Genomic DNA, 24,741 nt, shown 5'->3' on the forward strand with positions numbered 1-24,741 from the left:
CATTTTTTTCACATTTATGTCCTATTTTGGGGGGGGAGTAATTCTAATGAACTTATCCTCTGCAGCAGAGGTAACTCTGGGTCTTCCTTTCCTGTGGCGGTCCTCATGAGAGCCAGTTTCATCATGGCGCTTGGTTTTGCGACTGCACTTGAAGAAACTTTTATGGTGACAGGAGATACAATGGGGAATGGGGAAGAAAGATAAACTCCAGGGGGAAGCACAGAGAGAGAATGAGGGGGAAATGTCTTATTCTAGATGTATTGTCTTACTACAGATTATTTATTTAACCTTTATTTTACTAGGCAAGTCAGTTAAGAACAAATTCTTATTTACAAGGACGGCCTAGGAACAGTGGGTTAACTGCCTTGTTCAGGGGCAGAACGATCGATTTTTACCTTGTCAGCTCGGGATTCGATCTAGCAACCTTTCGGTTACTGGCCCAACATCCTAACCACTGGGCTGGCTACCTGTCGCCACAGATCAATTGTCTTATTGTACATTTTATTGTTGTTGTTTTTATGTATTTTACCCCCTTTTTTTCGCCCCAATTTTATGATATCTAATTGCAATACAATTACGATCTTGTCTCATTGCTGCAACTCCCCAACGGGCTCGGGAGAGGCGAAAGTCGAGCCACGCGTCCTCCAAACATGACCCGCCAAGCCAGCTGCATCAATGTGTCGGAGTAAACACCTTTCAACTGAAGACTGAAGTCAGTCTGCAAGCGCCCAGCCCGCAACAAGGAGTCGTTAGAGCGCGATGGGCCAATAAAGGCCCCCCCCCGACCAAACCCGGACGATGCTGGGCCAATTGTGCGCCACCCTATGGGAATCCCGGTCACGGCTGGGCGTGACACCGTTTGGGAACGAACCCGGGTCTGTAGTGATGCCTGATGCAGTGCCTTAGACTGCTGCACCACTCGGGAGGCTCCATTCTAGACTTCTTGTCTTACTGCAGATTTATTGTCTTATTCTAGACTTCTTGTCTTATTACAGTTTTATTGTCTTATTCTAGACTTCTTGTCTTACTGCAGACGTATTGTCTTATTCTAGTATTCTTGTCTTACTGCAGACGTATTTTCTTTTGACAGACTTATTGTCTTATTCTAAACTTATTGTCTTATTACAGACGTATTGTCTTATTCTAGACTTATCATATTCTAGACTTCTTATCTTATTCTAGACTTCTTGTCTTATTCTAGACTTCTTGTCTTATTCTAGATGTATTGCCTTATTACAGACGTATTGTCTTATTCTAGACTGACATATTTGTCTATTAGTCACTGATTTTCACTTTCATGGCAATTAAGATGAGAATCAAGATGCTATACAATGTAACTACACACCATGTGAAAATAGTATCAAAATGAAGAAATCTGCAATGGGTTGATTCTTCATTCACACATGATTGAAAAGGCAGTAATAACAGAGCATTGTTTCTACCATAATATTTTAATTTATTTAAACCTAGGTAAGTCTTACACATACAACACTACAATGACAATACAACTAAATGCATTGGCCTTTATCAGACCACAACATGATGCAAATGGCTGTGTTCTAGACACCCTAATACTGTGCAGATTATAGGATCGTTATATCATATAGACTTGGTTAGCACTCCTACTCTGAGAAGCTTTATGAATACAGGACCTGATCATCTGTGCAGAATTTTGGTATCTGGAAGACACTCATTGTGAAGTGCTCGCTCAAGTTCTCTCTTCTCCTCACCTCTAATCTTCTCATCTTCCCTTCCTTGCCAAGCATGCAGACACTGGCGTCCACTTTGATTCCCCTCCAGTTATTACACGTTCTTAGTGTCCCACCCCAATACCTGTCTCTTTGGGGACTGAACAGTGTCCATGTGTGGCTTGACTCCTTGATGGACCATTCCCTGAATATAGATGTCCTCTCCTCACATCCAAACCCCTCTCTCTCTATCCAGGCGGTAGGCGAGGAAGGGTAGTGAGAGGGACAGAGCACCAATAGCTTACCTTCTCCCATTATTGTCCTGTTGACCTCTTATCTGGGGAGAGGAAATGAAAAATAGGGGTCAGACAAACTCTTCATAAAGTGACTATTTTGGTCAGGGTTACTGGGAGGGGTGGGAAACAGGTGTGAGGCTGGTTCTATGGAAAAGGCCTAAGGAGAAGAATTAGGAACAGGTACAGTATATTTAGTTATACATATTATCTACAATAGAACAGCAACACCGCAGGTTGGAGGAATGATATGATAGAGTGTATGTGTGTGTGTGTTATGAATGTATATGATTGCTCATGTTAAAATCAGACAAATACATTACAGAGCTAATGTAAAGGGGTGGGGTTAGGGGGTCCTAACTGAGAAGTGACTGTCAGCTAAAGATGTTCTTGATTTTGGAAAAGAAGCCCTCCTCTTCTTCATCTTTCTTGTTCTCCTGGCCCTCCTCTGTGCAGTCTTGATCACTCCTGCCGCCTCCTGGACAAAAACAGGTACTCCAGTCCTGCATCATGTTTGTGAGTGTAACCGATGTGAAATGGCTAGTTAGTTAGCGGTGGTGCGCGCTAATAGCGTTTCAATCGGTGACGTCACTCGCTCTGAGACCTGAAGTGGTTGTTCCCCTTGGCGGCTTTCGTGGCGCGATGGGTACCGATGCTTTGTGGGTGTCAGTTGTTGATGTGTGCAAGGGTCCCTGGTTCGAGCCCAGGTTGGGGCGAAGAGAGGGACGGAACCTACACTGTTACATGTGCACCTGTGGACAACATTCATAATATCCCCCTTTCTAAGATAAACACCTCTCTCTCTCTAATAGACTAGGAGCAATTTACTAGAAACCACAGCTACACCAGGGCTTTAGTACGAACGTAACTGTAGTGATGTGAAATACTGCAGTTACCAGTTGAGCCACTTGATGGTGCTGTGGTTACACTAGTCATCTTACTTGAGTAGAACAACACAGAGTTTGTTACTCGTGTTGTTGGGTTAGCGCATGCCTGCCTGTAGCAACAAGCTGCAGTTTCAAAGCAACAGTCATAAAGTTACTGACCCAGGTTGGCTAGGGTCAGACCAGGCTGTAATTCAGAGGCTGTATGGGAGAATGGGAACTGTTTATTGACGTCCACACATAGAGTGAATAAAGAAAACACATTCTCTCCCAGTGTGAATGATCTATAATCATTCACACTCTCTCCTCCCTCCATCTCTCTCCTCCCTTCATCTCTTTCCTCCCTTCATCTCCCTCCTCCCTCCCTCCCTCCCTCACCCACCCATATTACCAATCAAATACCCAGCAACCCCCCTGATAGGAACCACAGCCCTCCCCTCCTAACATTGACTGTAAAACCTACCTGACAATAATGACTGACTAACTGGAAAACAGTTAGCTGGTGCCACATTTTCATTTGTGACAAAATCAAAATGAAAGAAAAGTTACCGTGCAAATCCTGCAGACTGTGGTGTGAAAAACATATTTATTTGATTATTTACCGTTAATGCGTACTATGGTGTGCTTTGGTATGCTTAACAAATCACCTTTTTCCCCACTCCTATCGATAAAACATACAAGAGTGTTTCTGTCCGTGAAGTTTAAAATGCATACTGTCATTACTAAACGTGGAATGTGATATATTTTAATATGACACTTTTTTTTACACAACACCAAACAGGAGCAAACGTACCTAAAAGTCTGTTCAAGAACGTTTTGAGGAAACGTGTCGTTCAGTACAAACTGTTCAGTAATGTATCAAATGTTCAAGCGAACTGAATGCACCTCAGTCGTCTAGGTCAAATGAAGGGGATCTGATTGTGATTTTGGTCCACAACTCGTGGCTCAGTCATATAGCTCGCCAACTTCAAGTCCTAAAACCCGGAAATGTTCCGTTTCGTTCAGCCATTCCTACGGGGGAAATGAATGGAGTTAGCCGTGAGTTAGCCTGACCCGGTTAGTTCTGAAGGATTCGTTGCCATAGAAATACACCTGGCGAAAAAGTGAGCCACTTTGGTATGACCAGTTATCCCGAGTTGAACTCAGAGTTGACCAAAGTTACCTGGCTAACTCCTCAAACCTGCTTCGTAAGAATACCCCTCACATTCTACTTGTCAACTAATCATCAAGCCCTTGACCAGTTTGTCTATTAATGTAGTAAGTTGTTACATTGTCCAGTGGTTATAATGTTATCAAGTGACTAACAACTTGTTGATGAATAATGAAATAAGAACTTCCCAAAGGCACTGTCCGTATTATTTATTTATTTAATTTCAGATGGCATGTACACGTTGCTGCATGCACATTAACCACAACCCTGCTAGTAACCTGACATTAATATAAACTAGACAACATAATAGTTTATTAGATTAAGTGTAAATCACTATTGATCTAATTACAGTATGTAATTCACAACTAAATGTTTGCCAACTAGATATCTTGCCAACTAGATATCTAAAGTTAACTGTCTAAAATGTGCTAAATGATCTGCATTTGAATTTCTACTTCAGGAGTTAGTTAGCTACCTCGGTAAGTGGTTAGCGTTTTCCAAAATCAAGCATTTTTCGGCTTGGTAACAGCAGAGAATCCCCTCTTGCCATCAAGAGCCTGGCTAGCTAATATTTGTTTTGTGCGTGCAGCAAATTGTGAGTAGCATTTTGGAGTTACTTGTATAGTTTAGGTCAGAAACTGTACAAAATGTTCGCAATGCGCTCGTTATTATTTACGCAGAACAAAAATATAAATGCAACATATACAGTGTTGGTCCCATGTTTCATGAGCTGAAATAAAAGATCCCAGAAATGTTCCATACGCACACAAGCTTATTTCTCTCAAATGTTGTACACATTTTATTTTCATCCTCGTTAGTGGGCATTTCTCCTTTGCCAAGATAACCCATCCACTGACGGGTGTGGCATATCAAGAGACTTACACAGGAGTGAATCTTAATTCCTGTCCCGTCTTGTCTGTAATTGTTTTGCTATGATGTCCTGATTTCTGGAATAAGATACGGGCTCGTATTTCATAGAGCGCTCCGTAAGCCACGACCCAGAGGCTGGCACTTACTTGTGTGTGTGTGTTGTCTAATGTGCTGAGCCAGCTAAGATGTTAGGTAAAGGTTAGACACCATTCATTTAATGTCCCATCTATACAAAAAGTTGCCAGATGGGAGTCATGTACTGAAAGACACCAGATTCTACAGATACACCATTGAGCGCATCCTGTCTGGCTGCATCACCGCCTGTAAAGGCAGCTGCACTGTCCCCCGGAAGATCAACAAGGACTACAGCCAAGGCCTGTTCACTCCGCTTCCATCGGCAGACTAACTGAGCATCCACCACCAGGCTACAAGACTGTAGTTGTTCACCTGCATTTTAAGAGACTATTTCCACTGACTCTCTGTAACAGTATTGCTTCCGTCCCTCTCCTTGCCCCAACCTGGGCTCGAGTCAGGGACCCCTGAACACGTCAACAACTTGTCACCCCACAAAGCATCGCTTTGCTCCACTTAAGCCGCGACCCTTGCACAAGGTGAAGCACGTTCAATCACTCCCATGACTGCTGCTATAATGTTTTACTATATATTTCTACTGCTCACTTTACCTACTTGTTGACATAGCACATTTCATAGTACATATCGTTACTGCTACTGTTTTACTCCTACGTTTATACATTTTAATATTTGTTTAAGCGAGTAGTGTGATAAGAAGCAACGCGGCTTGGCAGGTCATGTTTCATTACGCGTCTCCAGCCCCGGAGTTTTTACATCGTAGGGTGGGGGGCGTTGTGCTGCTGGGTGTTAGCTCCACCCCTTTGCTAGCTCCCCCCCAGGAGCACAACGCCCCCCACCCTACGATGTAAAAACTCCGGGGCTGGAGACGCGTAATGAAACATGACCTGCCAAGCCGCGTGAGCCAGACAACGCTTTCATTGCTCTGACTGAAATAGCTGACAATGAAGACCGATGAAGGTGACAATATTTTGCTTCTTTCTTTTAGTCCCAGATGAAAGTTATAGTCCCAGTCAGCATTGATCTTACTGAACTGGGCTGGTTTACTTCCCAAAGCCTTCGTAGTTAATTGAGCAGGCTACAGGACGAGGTAACATGTTATTATGCTTTGCAATGTTAATGGCAATGGATTAGTGATCTACTAGTGGCACGCGTGACAAAATGTTTACTATCCATTTTTAATGTGTGAAAATTTCATTGGGTTTCCTTACATTTCACTGTAATACAGGAAACAAGTATTTTTTTACATTGTTGTAGCAGGCATAATATGGGCCATCAGTGTTTGAATGTTAAATGACGAGACAGAGGCATGGATGCGAGTAACCAGTCTTGTTCAGTATATTGCAATACATCCGGGTATTTCAAGCACACCGGTAAAACACTGGAGTTGCAGTAATTAACATTTACCAACAGATGGCATCACTGTGCCATCTTACACCCATAACATCTTTCCTTTTATAAAATAGGACAGGAGCTGTCAATTCACTAACAAAACAAACCTAGTAATAATTTCCAACATGAACAGTTTAGTATTATTATTTTTTTATTTTATTTTTTTCTCAGGTAACAACTTAACACATTTTGATACTCTCTTCACTTTTATCTCTGTCTGTCAACAATCCCTAATGGGAAACCTACAGATTAAGTCTTTTTGGTGGCTGGGACAGACGCCCACAGCGTGAAAAGACAGGGGGCTTGTCTGCGAGGACTGCGGGTTCCCGCACAGGCGTGTCACCTGACTGTCTAAGGGGAGTATTGATGTTCGAGGGAGCGGCCGACCTGTGATCCCCTGGCTCTTCGCGCAGTGCCTCAGGCCCCATGTGACTTGCTGGGGTTCTGTCTTTTGTCATGCGACCCCTTTGACCATCAGGGTTCTGAGTAGGTGCTGGCTCAGCAATCCGAAGGTCAACCCTGTTACGACGGTACCGTGATCCATTCACCTCGACCAAGTAGGAGCGTGGTGCCACTTTCTGTACACAGGATCCGAGTCTCCAGAGGCCAGTCCGGTCCCCTGGTAGTGGCTTCATCCGCACCGTTTCACCCACCCTGAGCTCAGGTAAGTCTTTTGCTGATTTGTCATAGATGAACTTGGAGACCTGTCTTCTGTGACGTAGCTTCACCAGCACGTCTGTCACCACACATGGCTCCAGGAGAGTGCTGGCTACTGGCAGAGCTGCTTTTAAGCGCCGTGCCATGAGGCGCTGGGCCGGGCTGCTATCCATGCCTTCTGTCGGGGTATTGCGCCACTGCAGGATTGCTTTCCAGGCATCTTTGCCCTCTCGCAGAGCTTTTTTGCAGAGGTTCTTTGCGATTTTGACTGCGGACTCCGCCTTCCCATTAGCTTTTGGGTGTCGTGGTGATGAAGTGACGTGCTCGAATTCCCAATCTGCAGCAAATTTTCGGAACTCAACTCCGGAGAATTGGGGTCCATTGTCTGAAATTACCCTATCTGGCTGGCCATAGCGGGCAAACTGAGCCTTGCAGCGTTTGATTGTTGTCTCTGCTGAGAGGTCGGGGAGGAGGTCAATCTCCCAGAAGTCTGAGTAATAATCGACTACCAGCAGAAAGTCTTTGCCACTGTGCTGGAAGAGATCTAGACTTACTATCTGCCAGGGGCGCATCGGTAGCTCGTGGGACATCATCGTCTCTCTCTGTTGCTCAGTGGCATATTCATTGCAGATTGTGCATTTACTGACATAGTCTTTGATTTCACTCTGCATTCCTGGCCAATACAGTGTGTCACGTGCTTGTCTGTAACAGGCCTCACCTCCTATGTGACTTGAGTGCACGCGTGCCAACATCTCAGGGCGCAGAGACCGGGGAATAACGACTCTCTGACCCTTGAATATTACTCCGTTTTGAACACTGAGCTCCTCTTTGACTGGCCAATAATCTCTGACGGCTAAAGCAGTTTCTTCCTTGCAGTCGGGCCAGCCCATCAGAATCACAGACCTCAATGCCTGGAGTTGCTCGTCCCTGTCTGTGTGCTGTCTGATTTGTATCAGGCGCTGGTCCGTGACATTGAGGTAGTCAGCCTGGTTGATGTGTTCAACATCCACTTGCTCTGTTTGTAAGCTGCACACTGCGTGTCGTTCATGCATGGAGCGTGTGTGAGTGCCTGATGCAGTAGCCCTGCTGAGCGTGTCACTCACATACATCTCTGGCCCTGGCTTATACACCACCTTGAGGTTGTAGTTTTGTAGGGCCAGTAGCATGCTCTGCAGTCGTTTCGGGGCATTCAGGAGAGGCTTGCTGAATATAGCAATAAGGGGCTTGTGATCTGTCTCTGCGGTAATATTGTCGCGCCCGTACAGATAGTGGTGGAAGCGTTGGCATGCAAACACAATGCTGAGGCACTCCTTCTCTATCTGGGCATAGTTCTGCTCTGTTGGGGTGAGTGCCCTAGAGGCGAATGCCACAGGCTGGCCCTCCTGCATGAGGCAACAGCCAAGTCCATACTGGCTTGAGTCACTCTGAATCGTGACAGGTTTTGACACATCGTAGTATCGCAGTACAGGTGTCTGGGTGACCAGTTGTTTTATTTCCCTCACCGCTGCGTCATGTTTTGGGAGCCAATGCCAGATGGTGTCCTTGTCCATGAGCCTCCTTAGTGGCTCACACACTTCAGAGAGCCGCGGTAGGAACTTGGCCAGGTAGGTGACGAATCCGACGAAGCGCTGCACTGCCTTCACGTCGGATGGGTGGGGCATTTCCAAGACAGCCTTCACTTTTTCAGGATCCGCCTTCAATCCAGTGGAGGACAAGATGTGCCCATGAAAGCGGACCTCTGGCACTTTAAACTGAAGCTTTTTTATGCTTAGCCTTAGCTTGACCTGTCTGCATCTGACCATCAGGGCCAGCAGCTTGGCATCATGGTCACATTCTGCCTCCTCATCACTGTCCCCACAGCCCACTACGAGGATGTCATCTGCTATGGGTTCCACGCCACTGAGTCCCATCAACAGCTCATGCTGCTTCCGCTGATACACCTCTGGAGCCACGGAGACACCAAACGGGAGCTTCAACCACCTCTTCCTGCCCCAGGGTGTCCAAAAGGTGGTCATGTAGCTGCTGGGCTCGTCGAGCTTGCACTGCAGGAAGGCATCTCTGGCGTCCACGAGCGTGAAGACTCTGGCCTTTGGGAGCTTGTAAAGAACATCCTCCAACGTGGGCATAATGTAATGTGAGCGTCTCAGAGCCCGGTTGAGGTGTTTAGGATCAATGCATATCCGTAGCTTGTCTGGTTTCTTGACGATGACCATATTACTTATCCAGTCTGTAGGCTCGGTGACGGATATCATGTGGCCATCTGCTTCGTATTTGTCAAGCTGAGCCTTTGTAGCTGCTTTCATGGCCACTGGTACATTGCGGGGTGCACACTGGACAGGCTGGATTGCTGCGTCCAACTCAAAGTGGACTTCGCCGGGAACTGACTCGACCGGTGCATTGAAGACATCATGGTACTTGCTCAGGAGTGTCTCCTTGCTCAGGGGCCCAGCCTGGACATTGTCTACAATGTTAAGATCAGCTGGGATGGTGAAGTTAATGAGTCCAAGGCGCTCGCATGTAGAACCTGACAGTAATGGCTGTTGACTAGCCTCAACTATTTCAAACTCAAGGGTGTGTTTCTGGCCACGTAAAACACACTCTGTCACAAACAGGCCTAAAGAGGTCATGAACTGTCCCGAATACAGTTTCAGCTTGGTGCTACTCTGTGTGAGTTTGTCTCTGGGCGCGAGCCTCCTTTTGTCTCTAAGGCTCATAACGTTACATGTGGCCCCTGAATCTAGCTGGCATTGCTGTGGTTTATTATTAAGTAGCAGAGTGACAAACCACTTTTGTCCTTTTGCCCTCACTGCCCCTATGCACTCGCTAGCATATACATCCTCTGTGCTGTTGTTCCCTTCATCTGTGTTTGTTTCAATGGAGTGCACTTTACCCTCCTTTCTCTTGCTTTTCATGCAGACCCTTGCGAAGTGATTAGCTGTACCACAGGATTTGCATATTTTTCCATAGGCTGGGCAGTATTCTTTTCCTCGTCCATGAGAAATGCCACAATATCTGCACATATTGGGGTTGTCTGCTGCAGAGTTGGCTGTAGTATTAGCATTAGCAGTGGCAAAGGGGAATTTCCTTACTGGCTGCCTGAATGTAGCATTGACATTGTCCATATGTTGTCTTTCTAGTTCCATGGACCTTACCCGTATATCAGTAAGCTCTGCTGCACGGCATGTCTCCACCGCCAAGACCAGCGTCAGGTCGCGTTCTCTCAGCAAACGTCTGCGGGTGCCCTCATCAGTTATGCCAAGCACTAGCTTATCTCTGATCAGTTCATCTCTTAAAGCACCATAGTCACATGTAGCTGCCTTTTCCCTTAGCCTAGTGACAAAGCTGTCAATGGACTCCCCGTCCTCCTGTTTGCAACAACCGAAAACATAACGCTCGTAGATAACGTTCTTTGCTGGCTTGAAGTAATGTTTAAGAGCATCAAGAATAGCTGTAGCGTTACCTTGCTGAGCTGCTGTTAGGTTCAGGTTGTGTTTGTATACGTGTCGGCATTCTGTTCCCATTATAGTCCTCAAAGTGGCAGCCACTACCTCATCGTCCTTTTCCAGAAGTCCCGTTGCTAGTGCATAGTCCTCCCATTCACCTCTAAACGTATCCCAGTTTGTGCTCCAGTCTCCGCTAAGCTTCATAACGGCGGGAGGGGGAATGTTCGCTGCCATGTCTAATCGGTGCTAACAACACTGAAGCTAACTAGCAAACTCACTCTAGCTAAGGACAATTCCGGCGTCAGGCGAAGTTTACCTCAAAAAAGCATTTTTAGGGGGTAAACCAGAACAGGTGACTCTAATTTGCGGAAAGCATGGTTAGTTATCCGACTCTGACACCATGTTTGAATGTTAAATGACGAGACAGAGGCATGGATGCGAGTAACCAGTCTTGTTCAGTATATTGCAATACATCCGGGTATTTCAAGCACACCGGTAAAACACTGGAGTTGCAGTAATTAACATTTACCAACAGATGGCATCACTGTGCCATCTTACACCCATAACAATCAGTTCTAGCGCGTTAATGTGTTGTAAAAAGCGTTGGAAATAGTTGTGTCAAATAATGCCATCTAAATAGGCTACCTACAACTTGTTGTAACTTGCAGCAAGTACTGCGCCGTCTCCTCTCACTCATAAGACTCAGCTGCAGCGCTTAAAACACACAACCCCACCACTCAAACAGAAACAGACTGCCTCACTGCCTGGTAGTCAGCAGCATCATGTCACAGTGAACAAAAAAAATAAATGAAATGTCCCCTCACTGTCAACTGTGTTGATTTTCTGCAAACTTAACATGTGTAAATATTTGTATGAACATAACAAGACTCAACAACAGACAAATTGAACAAGTTCCACAGACATGTGACCTAACATAAATGGAATAATGTGTCCCTGAACAAAGGGCTGGGGGGGTCAAAATACGTGGGTCAATACGTGTCAAATTTGGTCAACAAAAAATGTAATGGCTTATTTGCTACGTGAGGTTTATTTGATCGAATAGAAGTTTCGTAATACTTAGCTTGTTACAAGTGTTCTGCTATAAGCAGGACACGTGACATCCTGGCAACTTTGAGAAAAAACACTATCGGAATAGTCTCGAAGGCTATGCATATTCATGTTAGGAGGCAAGTAGCATAGTATCACTCTCCATTGAATACAGGCGGTTGACGTAAAAAAAAGTACCCAATTGTCATACTTGAGTAAAAGTAAAGATCCCTTAATAGAAAATGACTCAAGTGAGTCTCACAGTAAAATAATAATTGAGTAAAAGTCTAAAAGTATCTGGTTTTAAAGATACTTAAGTGAGTGTAAATAATTTCAAATTCCTTACATTAAGCAAACCAGACGGTACCATTTTTCTTGTTTTTATTTTATTTACGGATAGCCAGGGTCACACTTCAACATTCAAACATCATTTACAAACGAAGCGTTTGTGTTTTAGTGAGTTCGCCAGATCAGAGGCAGTAGGGATGACCAGGCATGTTGTCTTGTACAAGTGCGTGAGTTGGACCATTTTCCTGTCCTGCTAAGCATTCAACATGTAACGAGTCCTTTTGGGTGTCAGGGAAATGTATGGACTAAAAAGTACATTATTTGCTTTAGGAATGTAGTGAAGTAAAAGTTGCGAAAAATATAAATAGTAAAGTACAGATACCCCCAAAAACTACTTAAGTAGTACTTTAAATTATTTTTACTTAAGTACTTTACACCACTGCTTATTGCCATACAGGGCCTCGCTGTTGTCACTTCCCTGTCATGCTGACCAGACCTCACGTGCGTGTGCCATCGCGCGCATGTTGATTTGGTCCACTCACACCAGACGCGATCAGGACACGCAGGTTGAAATATCAAAACGAACTCTGAACCAACTATATTCATTTGGGGACAGGTCAAAAAGCATGAAACATTTATGGCAATTTAGCCAGCTAGTTTGCTGTCGCTAGCTAATTTGTCCTGGGACAAATTTTACCTGAAATGCACAAGGTCCTCTATGACAATTAATCCACAGATAAAAGGGTAAACCGAGTTTGTTTCTAGTAATCTCTCCTACTTCAGGCTTCTTCTTTGGAATTTATATGACAGTTGGCAACCAACTTTAAGGTGCATTACCACCACCAACTGGACTGGAGTGTGGACCTCAGTTCATCTTTCAATCATCCACGTGGGTATATGCTCCTAAAAACCAATGAGGAGATGGGAGAGGCTGGACTTGCAGAGCGTCACGTGTCACAAACAGAACCAAATTCTATTTTAGTGCCTGGCTATGCAGACGCTCGTTACCGCACGCGAGCAGTGTGGTTGGAACGATTGAATAACAGCGGTGGTCAGCATGTCACTGTCATTTTTCCAACTGTTAACGACGGTGTGTGGAGCGCTTTATGTCCGTGGCAAATAATTAGAAAGCTCACCTACTTACAGCATTGTTGTATTAGTTATGTTACATTTATTTCTCTCCCTTTATGATGATGATCGGGGCCTGTTAGGTGTAGTTGTTAGGGGTAGTTTTGTGATAACTGTACTGATTTTTGTTTTCCGCTATCGACTTTTTCTAAACGTTAACGATCCCAATGTAATTTAAACATTTAACATTTCATACCCCTACCTTAAATTTGACGTTTGGAACAACTTCTAAATGTTGTTTTTAAACATAGATGAATGTCTAATTCAACATGAGACGGAGCTTGTTGAGGCTACTAACTTGGCCGTGTAGCAAATAGGCTCAACTGTGATAAATACTAGTGCAGAGGCCTGACATTTCCTAGGATCCATAAAGTAACTTTTCATGACCTAATTTTGCACCAGTTCTGTCACACAAATTTTGGTGTCAAAAAAGTACAGTTGTTAGTAATGTATTTGACTTATATCACGTTGTTTGTTTTCTCTTCCTTGATGGTCCCACTAGCTTTGGGAGAAGGTCATCCTACTAACAGGACAAACCAAAGGAGGCACAGTATTGTATTGTATCCCCCTGACAGTAAGAACACATGTCATATTACAAGTGTATCTTGTCCACAGCTGACTACTTTGGTGTACATGTGGCCAATCATAACTGAATTACTGAACACACAGAATTGCTCATTCACCTGTAACACACTAATCCTCTATAGACTGCAAAAATGCTAACTATTACATAGAATAACAAAGGAGATGAATCATCACAGTAGGCTACACTGCACTCAATTTTGCTTCTATCTTTTGTCACAGTGAGTTCAGAGCAGACTGAGATCGGTCAGAGCGATCAACCTGGGGGGCCCCTCTGCACCGTGACGCACTGGAGGACGACTCTGACAACGTGGATGATTACCAACTTTAATGTGATGTTCGACCAGGTTCTACATTGGATATACAATGTATTTAAGAAAATGAGGGGAGAGGAGATGAGAAGCTGAGTTGGAGAATGTATTGATTTGGAGCCATGCCCTGCAGTAGTGTGATTCGCTAAGATGAAATAATGAAAAAAGTCATAGAAAACAAACATGTACAGTATATTGCACTGGTTGTGTGGAACCAACTGGACCCCGATCAGCTTCTACCTCCAAACCAGAAGACTGCATGCACTGACCCTTTTTGCACTATTTTGACTCTAGACTCGCATCGCATACACTGCTGCTGCTATTTATACAGCCACGTTATTGTTACTCATTGTGTATTTATTCCTTGTGTTACTATTTTTCTATTATAATTTTTTATTCTTTACACTGTTGAGGTGGACCTGTAAGCCTTTCACTGTTAGTCTACACCTGTTGTTTATGAAGTAGGTGACAAATCAAATTGGATTTGAATGGAAGGAGATCGAGAGAAGATTAAGGTTCAGAGAACCGCTAGGGAGACTGGTAAACAATGTGGGGGAAAAAACAACAGAAAAGAGAGTGGGAATGGTGAGGGAAAAGAGTGCGTGATTGTGACAGATCGCATGGGAAACCAACAAGATTGTTATTTTTGTGTGTATATAGATTGTGGCATTATTGTATGTATTGTATATGTAATATATTTACTACTATGTTTTCCATTTGCTGCCAAATAAACACGGTCCACTTATACTGTACTCCAGAAGGGTTTAGAGATGCAATGATACAACTATGATTATCACTACATTTTAGTCATACGTTTACAACTTCATCATACATTAAAATGCTGCATTGTGGTATTTCAGTTTCAATACTTTATTAACGAAGACTTGCACAGCTGTGTTGCCCCTTACACAATGACAATACAACTAAATGCATCAGCCTTTATCAGACCACAACATGATGCCAATGGGTGTGTTCTAAATACATTCTGCACAGATTATACAAACACTCTTATGGATGTGGTTCCTAAGACACTTCTCCAGACCAGCCATTGTAAGATCAGGGCCCATATTCATAAAGCGTCTCATAGTAGGAATGCTGATCTGGGATCAGTTTAGCCTCAGATTAAAATTAATGGACAAAGGGGGAACTGATCCTAGATCAGCACTCCTACTCTGAATACAGGTCCTGATCATCTGCAGAATTTGTGTATCTGAAAAGCTTGCTCAAATTATTGTCTTCGCTTCTTCTCCTCGCTTCTCTTTGCAAATCTTCTCCTGTACTCCTTGCTGATGTCCATTTTGAATCCCCTCCAGGTAAAACAAGTTTTAGTTTCTCAACCCAACACCTGTGTCATTTGGGACTGAACAGTGTGTGGCAGGGCTTTCTTGATGGCCCGTTCCGTGTCTAAATGGTTGTTCTTACAACAAATCCAAACCCCTCTCAATTTCTCTACCTTCCTCTTTCTCTCCCTCTATCCAGGCGGTAGGCGAGGGAGGGTAGTGAGCGGGACGGAGTGCCAGTCGCTTACCTTCTCCCATTATTGTCCTGTTGATCTCTTACCTGGGAAGAGGAAATGGGGGGGAACAAGAGGTCAGACAAACGCTTCCAAAAGTGACTATATTAGTCAGGGTTGGTGGGAGACATGTACAGGTGTGAGTCTGGTTCTATAGAATAGGCCTAAGCAGAGGACTGAGCAGCAGGTATATCTAGACCTACATACTATCTACAATAGGATAGCCACACTGCAGGTTGTTGGAGTGATCTGTTAGAGAGAGTGTGTGTGTGTGTGTGTATTCTGACATTTTGCAGATTTAAAGCAAATTTTCTTGCAATTCTATTCATTTTGCCATGTCTAATGTAAATTCATGTGCTGTATACCCGCACCCTCCCTGACGACCCCGAGAGTGCCCACCCCACAGTTTGGGATCCACTGTACTATAGGACAGCCACACCGCAGGTTGGAGAAATATATATGTTAGTGTGTGTGTATTCTGAAGGTAAAGTATTCATGTTAGTCAGACAAATACACATTACACAGCTAATGTTTAGGGTGTTGTGGGGTCCTACCTGAGGTGTGGCTGTCAGCTAAACATTTTCTTTATTTTGGAAAGGATGCCCTCTTCTTCTTCTTCTCCTGCCCCTCTGTTCTGTCCTGTCCTGCCCCAAACTCAGAGTGCTGCCCACTCCTGCCCCCACCTGGACAAAGACAGGTACTACATGCATCAGCCAAAATACGACCCATGTTTGCATCATGTTTTAATACGTGTATTTGTGTATACACTTGTGTGCTTGGCGTGCGTTTGAAATGTTTGAATTCTTATTTGTTGTAATGTGATTTGTAGATTAAGTAAAGCATTTAAAATGTGTGTGTGTGTTGAGAGGGCTGGCAGTGGCAGGAGAAGACAAGGTGATCTGGATGTGGAACTATATAGTAGGATTCCCAGGTATAAACAACCTACCTGTGGTAGTAGCAGTGACTCCGTTGACAGTCCCCTCCACATCAGTCTCTTCCTCTGCATAGCTCAGGAGCAGGGAGCGCTGTCTACGGGTTAACTTCCTACAGTGGTAGAAGACAAGAGGGATGGTTAATAACATGCTATTTTAACCGTGAAAAAGTGAAAGCAGTGGTCACACAAAACCATGCAAGCTAGACAACAGTCAGAGTTAAGTGAATGGGTCTGTGTTAACGTCAGACTCTCCACCAGATGGCGCTGACAGACACGCTCAGCCTGTTTCTAGTTCCTATGGAATTATGTGTGTATTATGTTTTTTAGTATTGCATTGTTAGGTATTGTTGGAGCTAGTTGGAGCTAGAAACACAAGCATTTTGCTTCCCTTTAACATCTGCAAATCTGTGTATGCGACCAATAAAACTAGATTTGATTTGTGTGTGTTTATGGGAGTGTGTGTTTATGGGAGTGTGTGTCCCCGCACATCTCTGTGTGTGTGTTCTCTCTTACTTAGGTACTCTGATCTTGATGTGAACGTAGTGATCTCCATAACTATAGCTGTTCATCCTCTGGATCCCCTTTCCCTGAAGACGGATCTTCTGGTCGGCCTGGCAACCCGGAGGGATCTACAAAACAAAGGGCAGTGGTTCGGTCAATCCAGTCTCTTTTCACATCTGACAGTGTGTCTAACGACACAAGCCAAGTAGACCCTTCAGCTTGGACAAGCAAGACTAGGGTTAGTATAACATGTATCTAATGTCATATTTCCAGATGGTTGTCAGATTGACTAGGTCAGTATAACATGTATCTAATGTCATATTTCCAGATGGTTGTCAGATTGACTAGGTCAGTGTAACATGTATCTAATGTCATATTTCCAGATGGTTGTCAGATTGACTAGGTCAGTATAACATGTATCTAATGTCATATTTCCAGATGGTTGTCAGATTGACTAGGTCAGTGTAACATGTATCTAATGTCATATTTCCAGATGGTTGTCAGATTGACTAGGTCAGTATAACATGTATCTAATGTCATATTTCCAGATGGTTGTCAGATTGACTAGGTCAGTGTAACATGTATCTAATGTCATATTTCCAGATGGTTGTCAGATTGACTAGGTCAGTATAACATGTATCTAATGTCATATTTCCAGATGGATGTCAGATTGACTAGGTCAGTATAACATGTATCTAATGTCATATTTCCAGATGGATGTCAGATTGACTAGGTCAGTATAACATGTATCTAATGTCATATTTCCAGATGGTTGTCAGATTGACTAGGTCAGTATAACATGTATCTAATGTCATATTTCCAGATGGTTGTCAGATTGACTAGGTCAGTATAACATGTATCTAATGTCATATTTCCAGATGGTTGTCAGATTGACTAGGTCAGTATAACATGTATCTAATGTCATATTTCCAGATGGTTGTCAGATTGACTAGGTCAGTGTAACATGTATCTAATGTCATATTTCCAGATGGTTGTCAAATTGACTAGGTCAGTGTAACATGTATCTAATGTCATATTTCCAGATGGTTGTCAGATTGACTAGGTCAGTATAACATGTATCTAATGTCATATTTCCAGATGGATGTCAGATTGACTAGGTCAGTATAACATGTATCTAATGTCATATTTCCAGATGGATGTCAGATTGACTAGGTCAGTATAACATGTATCTAATGTCATATTTCCAGATGGATGTCAGATTGACTAGGTCAGTATAACATGTATCTAATGTCATATTTCCAGATGGTTGTCAGATTGACTAGGTCAGTATAACATGTATCTAATGTCATATTTCCAGATGGTTGTCAGATTGACTAGGTCAGTATAACATGTATCTAATGTCATATTTCCAGATGGTTGTCAGATTGACTCGGTCAGTATAACATGTATCTAATGTCATATTTCCAGATGGTTGTCAGATTGACTAGGTCAGTGTAACATGTATCTAATGTCATATTTCCAGATGGTTGTCAGATTGACTAGGTCAGTGTAACATGTATCTAATGTCATATTTCCAGATGGTTGTCAGATTGACTAGGTCAGTATAACATGTATCTAATGTCATATTTCCAGATGGTTGTCAGATTGACTAGGTCAGTGTAACATGTATCTAATGTCATATTTCCAGATGGTTGTCAGATTGACTAGGTCAGTATAACATGTATCTAATGTCATATTTCCAGATGGTTGTCAGATTGACTAGGTCAGTATAACATGTATCTAATGTCATATTTCCAGATGGTTGTCAGATTGACTCGGTCAGTATAACATGTATCTAATGTCATATTTCCAGATGGTTGTCAGATTGACTAGGTCAGTGTAACATGTATCTAATGTCATATTTCCAGATGGTTGTCAGATTGACTAGGTCAGTGTAACATGTATCTAATGTCATATTTCCAGATGGTTGTCAGATTGACTAGGTCAGTATAACATGTATCTAATGTCATATTTCCAGATGGTTGTCAGATTGACTAGGTCAGTGTAACATGTATCTAATGTCATATTTCCAGATGGTTGTCAGATTGACTAGGTCAGTATAACATGTATCTAATGTCATATTTCCAGATGGTTGTCAGATTGACTAGGTCAGTGTAACATGTATCTAATGTCATATTTCAAGATGGTTGTCAGATTGACTAGGTCAGTATAACATGTATCTAATGTCATATTTCCAGATGGTTGTCAGATTGACTAGGTCAGTGTAACATGTATCTAATGTCATATTTCCAGATGGTTGTCAGATTGACTAGGTCAGTATAACATGTATCTAATGTCATATTTCCAGATGGTTGTCAGATTGACTCGGTCAGTATAACATGTATCTAATGTCATATTTCCAGATGGTTGTCAGATTGACTAGGTCAGTGTAACATGTATCTAATGTCATATTTCCAGATGGTTGTCAGATTGACTAGGTCAGTGTAACATGTATCTAATGTCATATTTCCAGATGGTTGTCAGATTGACTAGGTCAGTATAACATGTATCTAATGTCATATTTCCAGATGGTTGTCAGATTGACTAGGTCAGTGTAACATGTATCTAATGTCATATTTCCAGATGGTTGTCAGATTGACTAGGTCAGTATAACATGTATCTAATGTCATATTTCCAGATGGTTGTCAGATTGACTAGGTCAGTGTAACATGTATCTAATGTCATATTTCCAGATGGTTGTCAGATTGACTAGGTCAGTTTAACATGTATCTAATGTCATATTTCCAGATGGTTGTCAGATTACCACATCTTTCAATGTAATACATACTGAACAAAATGACACCCAAACATTGAAATACTTCATGTAGATAAATTCAATAGTCAGGGATACAGTTCCTTTTCCTCTCCCTCACCTGGATGCCTATAATGTTGTAGAGTAAGTGTGACCGGGCAGAAAACAACTTCTTTCTCTCTCCTTCCCTCCCTCTCACACGTATACACTCACCGGACAGTTTATTAGGTACACCCATCTCGTACCGGGTCAGACCCCTCTTTTGCCTCCAGAACAGCCTGAATTCTTCAGGGTATTCTACAATGTGTCAGAAACGTTCCACAAGGATGTTGGTCCATGGTGACACAGTTACTGCAGATTGGACTGGTGGTACATTCATGCTGCAAACATCTCGTTCCATTTCATCTTAAATATGCTCTATAGGGTTGAGGTCTGGGGACTTCGCAGGCCACTCAACTAAACTGAACTCGCTGTCATGTTCCAGGTGATGTTTTTCTACTCCTCAAGTGTCCAGTGTTCACATGCCCACAGGCGCTGCTTCTTCTTGTTTTTAGTTGACAGGAGTGGAACCCGGTGTGGTCGTCTGCTGCAATAGCCCAGCAGTGACAAGGATCGTTGAGTTGTGGGTTCCAAGATGCCGTTGTGCACACCACTGCTGTACTGCGCCATTATTTGTCTGTTTGTGGCACGCCTGTTAGCTTGCACAATTCTTGCCATTCTCCTTTCAACCTCATCAACGAGCTGTTTCAGCCCACAAGACTGCCGCTGACTGGATGTTTTTTGATTGTCGCACTGTTGTGTGTGAAAAGCCCAGGAGGGCGGCCGTTTCTGAGACACTGGATCCGGCGTGCCTGGCACCGACGATCACACCACACTCAAAGTCGCTCAGGTCACTCGTTTTTACCCATTCTAACGTTTAACCGAACAGTAACTGAATGCCTTGATGCCCGTCTGCCTGCTTTATACAACAAGCCACGGCCACGTGACTCGATTCAGTTTGGCGAACAGTGTGGTGTACCTAACAAACTGGCCAGTGAGTGCGTCTATGGTGTTGTAGAGTCCCTGTGCTCTAGCAGAGCCCCCCAGAATAGCCTGGGCTACAGAGATCTAACTCTTTCTCCCCCTCTCACCTGTATATCTATGGTGTTGTAGAGTCCCTGTGCTCTAGCAGAGCCCCCCAGTATAGCCTGGCCTACAGAGATCTAACTCTTTCTCCCCCTCTCACCTGTATATCTATGGTGTTGTAGAGTCCCTGTGCTCTAGCAGAGCCCCCCAGTATAGCCTGGCCTACAGAGATCTAACTCTTTCTCCCCCTCTAACCTGTATATCTATGGTGTTGTAGAGTCCCTGTGCTCTAGCAGAGCCCCCAGTATAGCCTGGCCTACAGAGATCTAACTCTTTCTCCCCCTCTCACCTGTATATCTATGGTGTTGTAGAGTCCCTGTGCTCTAGCAGAGCCCCCCAGTATAGCCTGGCCTACAGAGATCTAACTCTTTCTCCCCCTCTCACCTGTATATCTATGGTGTTGTAGAGTCCCTGTGCTCTAGCAGAGCCCCCCCAGTATAGCCTGGCCTACAGAGATCTAACTCTTTCTCCCCCTCTCACCTGTATATCGATGGTGTTGTAGAGTCCCTGTGCTCTAGCAGAGCCCCCCAGTATAGCCTGGCCTACAGAGATCTAACTCTTTCTCCCCCTCTCACCTGTATATCTATGGTGTTGTAGAGTCCCTGTGCTCTAGCAGAGCCCCCCAGTATAGCCTGGCCTACAGAGATCTAACTCTTTCTCCCCCTCTCACCTGTATATCTATGGTGTTGTAGAGTCCCTGTGCTCTAGCAGAGCCCCCCAGTATAGCCTGGCCTACAGAGATCTAACTCTTTCTCCCCCTCTCACCTGTATATCTATGGTGTTGTAGAGTCCCTGTGCTCTAGCAGAGCCCCCCAGAATAGCCTGGGCTACAGAGATGTGTACATCAGAGTGGATGTTGATACCATCACGTCTGAACACTGGACTCCTCTGGACCTGAAGAGAAGAGGAGATACCGGACCATCAGAACCCTCACAAATATAACAGTGTCATAATAAGTGTTTCACAAATGAGAAAAATATAAATTGTCTCCCCGATGTTTTTATATTGGATAGGTCTCCAGAATATTAGTAAGGCTTCAGGTTGGTCAGCCGAAGCAAAGCTGGATCATCAGAACAAACAATCAATCAAACAAGGATTGGCATGAGTAATAGTTTAGATATCTACGCACCCAAACTCCCAAAGAGAAAGCAAAAGCATACAGTCGTATAACTGATGTCTGAGCTCATTGAAGGGTCGGGTAAACAACTAGCTAAATGCTGTCCACACTTACTCTAAATGTGATGTGGATTTCCTTCTTCCCCACTGGCATTCGTACAGTCTGTCCATTGTCTACTCCTGCAAGACAACAATATAAAACATCAGTCCATGTCTGAAGTCAATCTGCATTTTCATCACGTCATTGAACAATTGTCTCCTTGTATCATGGCCCAACCAGAGACACACACAGTCAGTCAGTGTCTCTCTCTCACACCCCTCTCTCTCTCACCTGCGGGTACAGGCACGGTGACGGTCTGTCTCTGTTTGGTCTGTCCCGAGCCGCGACACATCACGCAGGGCGTGGTCATGATGGAGCCCCGCCCACCACAGCGGCGACACGTAGAGCGCATCATGAAGGGACCAGTGTTTATAGACTCCTACAGGGGGCAGCACAGAGACTAACATTGAGATTATCAGACATTTTTAACATGGCTATTACTACAGTATAATGATAATAAAGGTGCCTTAATAAGTTATGGGAGTGTGGATCAAAAAAGTTAAGCCCTGAAGTAAATTGAGTAGATAGTGAATTTATAATGGGTACTGCCTCCCTGAGATTTCTGTTTTCTAAAAGGGATACAGTCATGGTGGAGACAACCATGTAAAACATCAGTACTCAAAGTAGCATTTCTGATCTGGGATCAGTTTTGCCTTTTAAATCATAATAAATCATTGTGTGACGCTTTGGGAACACAGGTCCTGGTCCCTGACGGTGACAGTTGGTTGACACCACTCACCATGCCGGTGCCGTTACAGTAGTGACAGTGCTGGACCTTGGTTCCTGGCTCGCTACCTTTACCGTCACATCTCTGACACGCATCGTCCAGGTTCACTGTCATCTCCTTGTTCACTCCCTTAGCTGCCTGGGCGAACGTCAGCTCCATCACAAACTGAGAGAGGGGGGAGAGAGAGAGAAAGAAAAGGGTAAAGAGATGGAGGTATAGTGGGAGAAAAATGGGGGGAGGTAATAAAGTGTGAGAGAGGGAGAAAGAGTTACAGATTAAAACATATGGCTGAATATGAATAACTGAGCAAGCTCTAAACATTCACATGAAATCATGTAACATTGCTGTTAATTAGAACTTGTACATTCTACCAATTCTAATTCTATGCCGAATCATGAAATGTGTTATAACCGGGTTATTAATCTGTTATAACATGCTATAACCGCACCTCTGGCCTCTGTTCAAACATGCTGTTGAAGTCTCCGAAACCCTGTGCTCCTGTGAACTCCCCGAAGATCTTCCTGAACATTTCCTCTGGGTCGACGCTGGCCCCCCCAGCCCTCCAGTACTGCTGTCCCCCCGCCCCCCCTCCCGCCTGGCCGGGGTCGAAGCCTGCCGCCCCGTACGTGTCATACTGCTTCCTCTTGACCTCGTCACTCAGCACCTTGGGGGAACAATATCAGGAACAACATCAGGAACAACATCAGGAACAACAACATCAGGAACAACATCAGGCACAACATCCCAGTCATTGCTAAGGGGTTGTGTCTCACTGTCCATCTATAGATAATATAGAAGAGACTAGAAGTTGCTCAAATAGGTACAGATCTAGGATCAGCTCCCCATCAGATCCTATGTCTGGCTTGGCAGAGCGTTTTCATATATTGGAAATGTAATTCTTGGCCAGTCGAAAACATGCAGGACTTGAATTTGTAGAATTAGGCCCAGGGACCAATTGAATGCCAACCTCGTAGGCTTCTGCCAGCTTGGCAAACTTCTCCTTGGCCTGAGGGTCATCCTGGTTGGTGTCTGGGTGGTACTTCTTAGCCATCTGGAATAGGATAGACCAATGGTATTATATAGCCTACCCAGCTGATTTCACTGGACAAGGCCATGTACTATTTCAATGTTTACAACTGAAGTTTGAATCAATGTTTATGAACATTCTAGAACTCCATACGTGTAGAACTCCCATAATGACAACAATCTAGGCCTATATTTCTGCAACCACAACCCACACAGCAACAGAGCTACAGGTGCAGGCTCTCCTAATAGACAACCCTCTCACCTGATAGTAGGCTTTCTTGATCTCTTTCTGAGTGGCCGTGCGAGGCACCCCCAGAACATCATACAAGTCCTGTTTGTTAGCTGAGGAGCAGCTAGTGTGGAAGGAGTGACTACTGCTGACGACATGGGGGGACCTCAGTCCTGTGGAGAGAAGGAGATATGAGCTGCGTCAAACAGCCATAACTTCTGTCCTTGTATTGAAGCAACGCATTCTGGGTAATGGTGTTTAGCATGTCTGTGTTAGACATAGCTAACTAGCTCGACAAATAATGAGAATAATGCATTTCGAAGTCTACTGTACTAGCTAGCTGTACGGACTAGTTAACTACCAGTGCAGACACTGTAGATTGTGTCATGTACATATTGTGCTTGACAACTGACTGAGGACAGTTACATCATGCACGTCCAGCTACTGTACATTGTTGTTGCAGTTGTACCGACCAAGAGTGTCTAATGTCTGATCGCGACATGAAAACACAACAACGACATTTACAGAAAGATTGACAAAACAAATATCTTTCTATAGCAACCAAACTACTACCTAGGTTCACTGGCACCAACTCCAGACAGTCCTTCCTCTCTCACCTGTGAGTCTCAATGTCACTGCATTTCCAGGTCTCAAACAGCCAAAGTCGCCCCCTATCCTGCACCGTTGTGTCCCCAAGATCGCCGTGACACAGGCTTCTCCATGTCTCGCCGAGGCAAGCAGCGAGCAAGCCCGACGATGGCCAGAAGACACTCCTACAGAGTTGAGTAAACGTGCAGTGCAGACAGACACTGAGGACGCCATCTTTGCATCGCTAGAGGCCGGCGGTGCACTGCGCATGTGCGGTATCTAGGCTCCGGAGTGGCGCGGTGGTCTT

The 24,741-nt window shown here is 44.0% G+C and overlaps 1 protein-coding gene and 1 long non-coding RNA gene across 3 annotated transcripts; one reads left to right on the forward strand and one right to left on the reverse strand.

Annotated features, from left to right (window-relative positions):
* Positions 1-12,670: 12,670 nt before the first annotated feature.
* On the forward strand, positions 12,671-14,575 carry LOC115147414 (uncharacterized). Its single transcript, XR_003866331.1, has 2 exons — positions 12,671-13,504; positions 13,735-14,575. It is a non-coding gene; the product is annotated as an uncharacterized LOC115147414 (long non-coding RNA).
* A 102-nt stretch (positions 14,576-14,677) lies between these two features.
* Positions 14,678-24,704, reverse strand: LOC115147411 (dnaJ homolog subfamily A member 3, mitochondrial). Of its 2 annotated transcripts, XM_029689650.1 has the most exons (12): positions 24,464-24,704; positions 23,880-24,019; positions 23,559-23,642; positions 23,040-23,255; positions 22,604-22,756; positions 22,096-22,243; positions 21,880-21,944; positions 21,414-21,542; positions 16,784-16,899; positions 16,283-16,380; positions 15,891-16,019; positions 14,678-15,383 (listed from the first exon to the last, which is right to left on the reverse strand). In XM_029689650.1, exons 1-11 carry the CDS (start codon positions 24,702-24,704, stop codon positions 15,922-15,924), a joined length of 1,488 nt encoding a protein of 495 aa, XP_029545510.1. In that variant the 3' UTR covers positions 14,678-15,383; positions 15,891-15,921. The 2 variants fall into 2 exon arrangements, with proteins under 2 accessions (XP_029545510.1, XP_029545511.1); XM_029689651.1 differs by lacking the exon at positions 15,891-16,019.
* Positions 24,705-24,741: the final 37 nt, after the last annotated feature.

This window comes from Salmo trutta, chromosome 14, assembly GCF_901001165.1.
Source record: "Salmo trutta chromosome 14, fSalTru1.1, whole genome shotgun sequence".
Taxonomy (NCBI): domain Eukaryota; kingdom Metazoa; phylum Chordata; class Actinopteri; order Salmoniformes; family Salmonidae; genus Salmo; species Salmo trutta.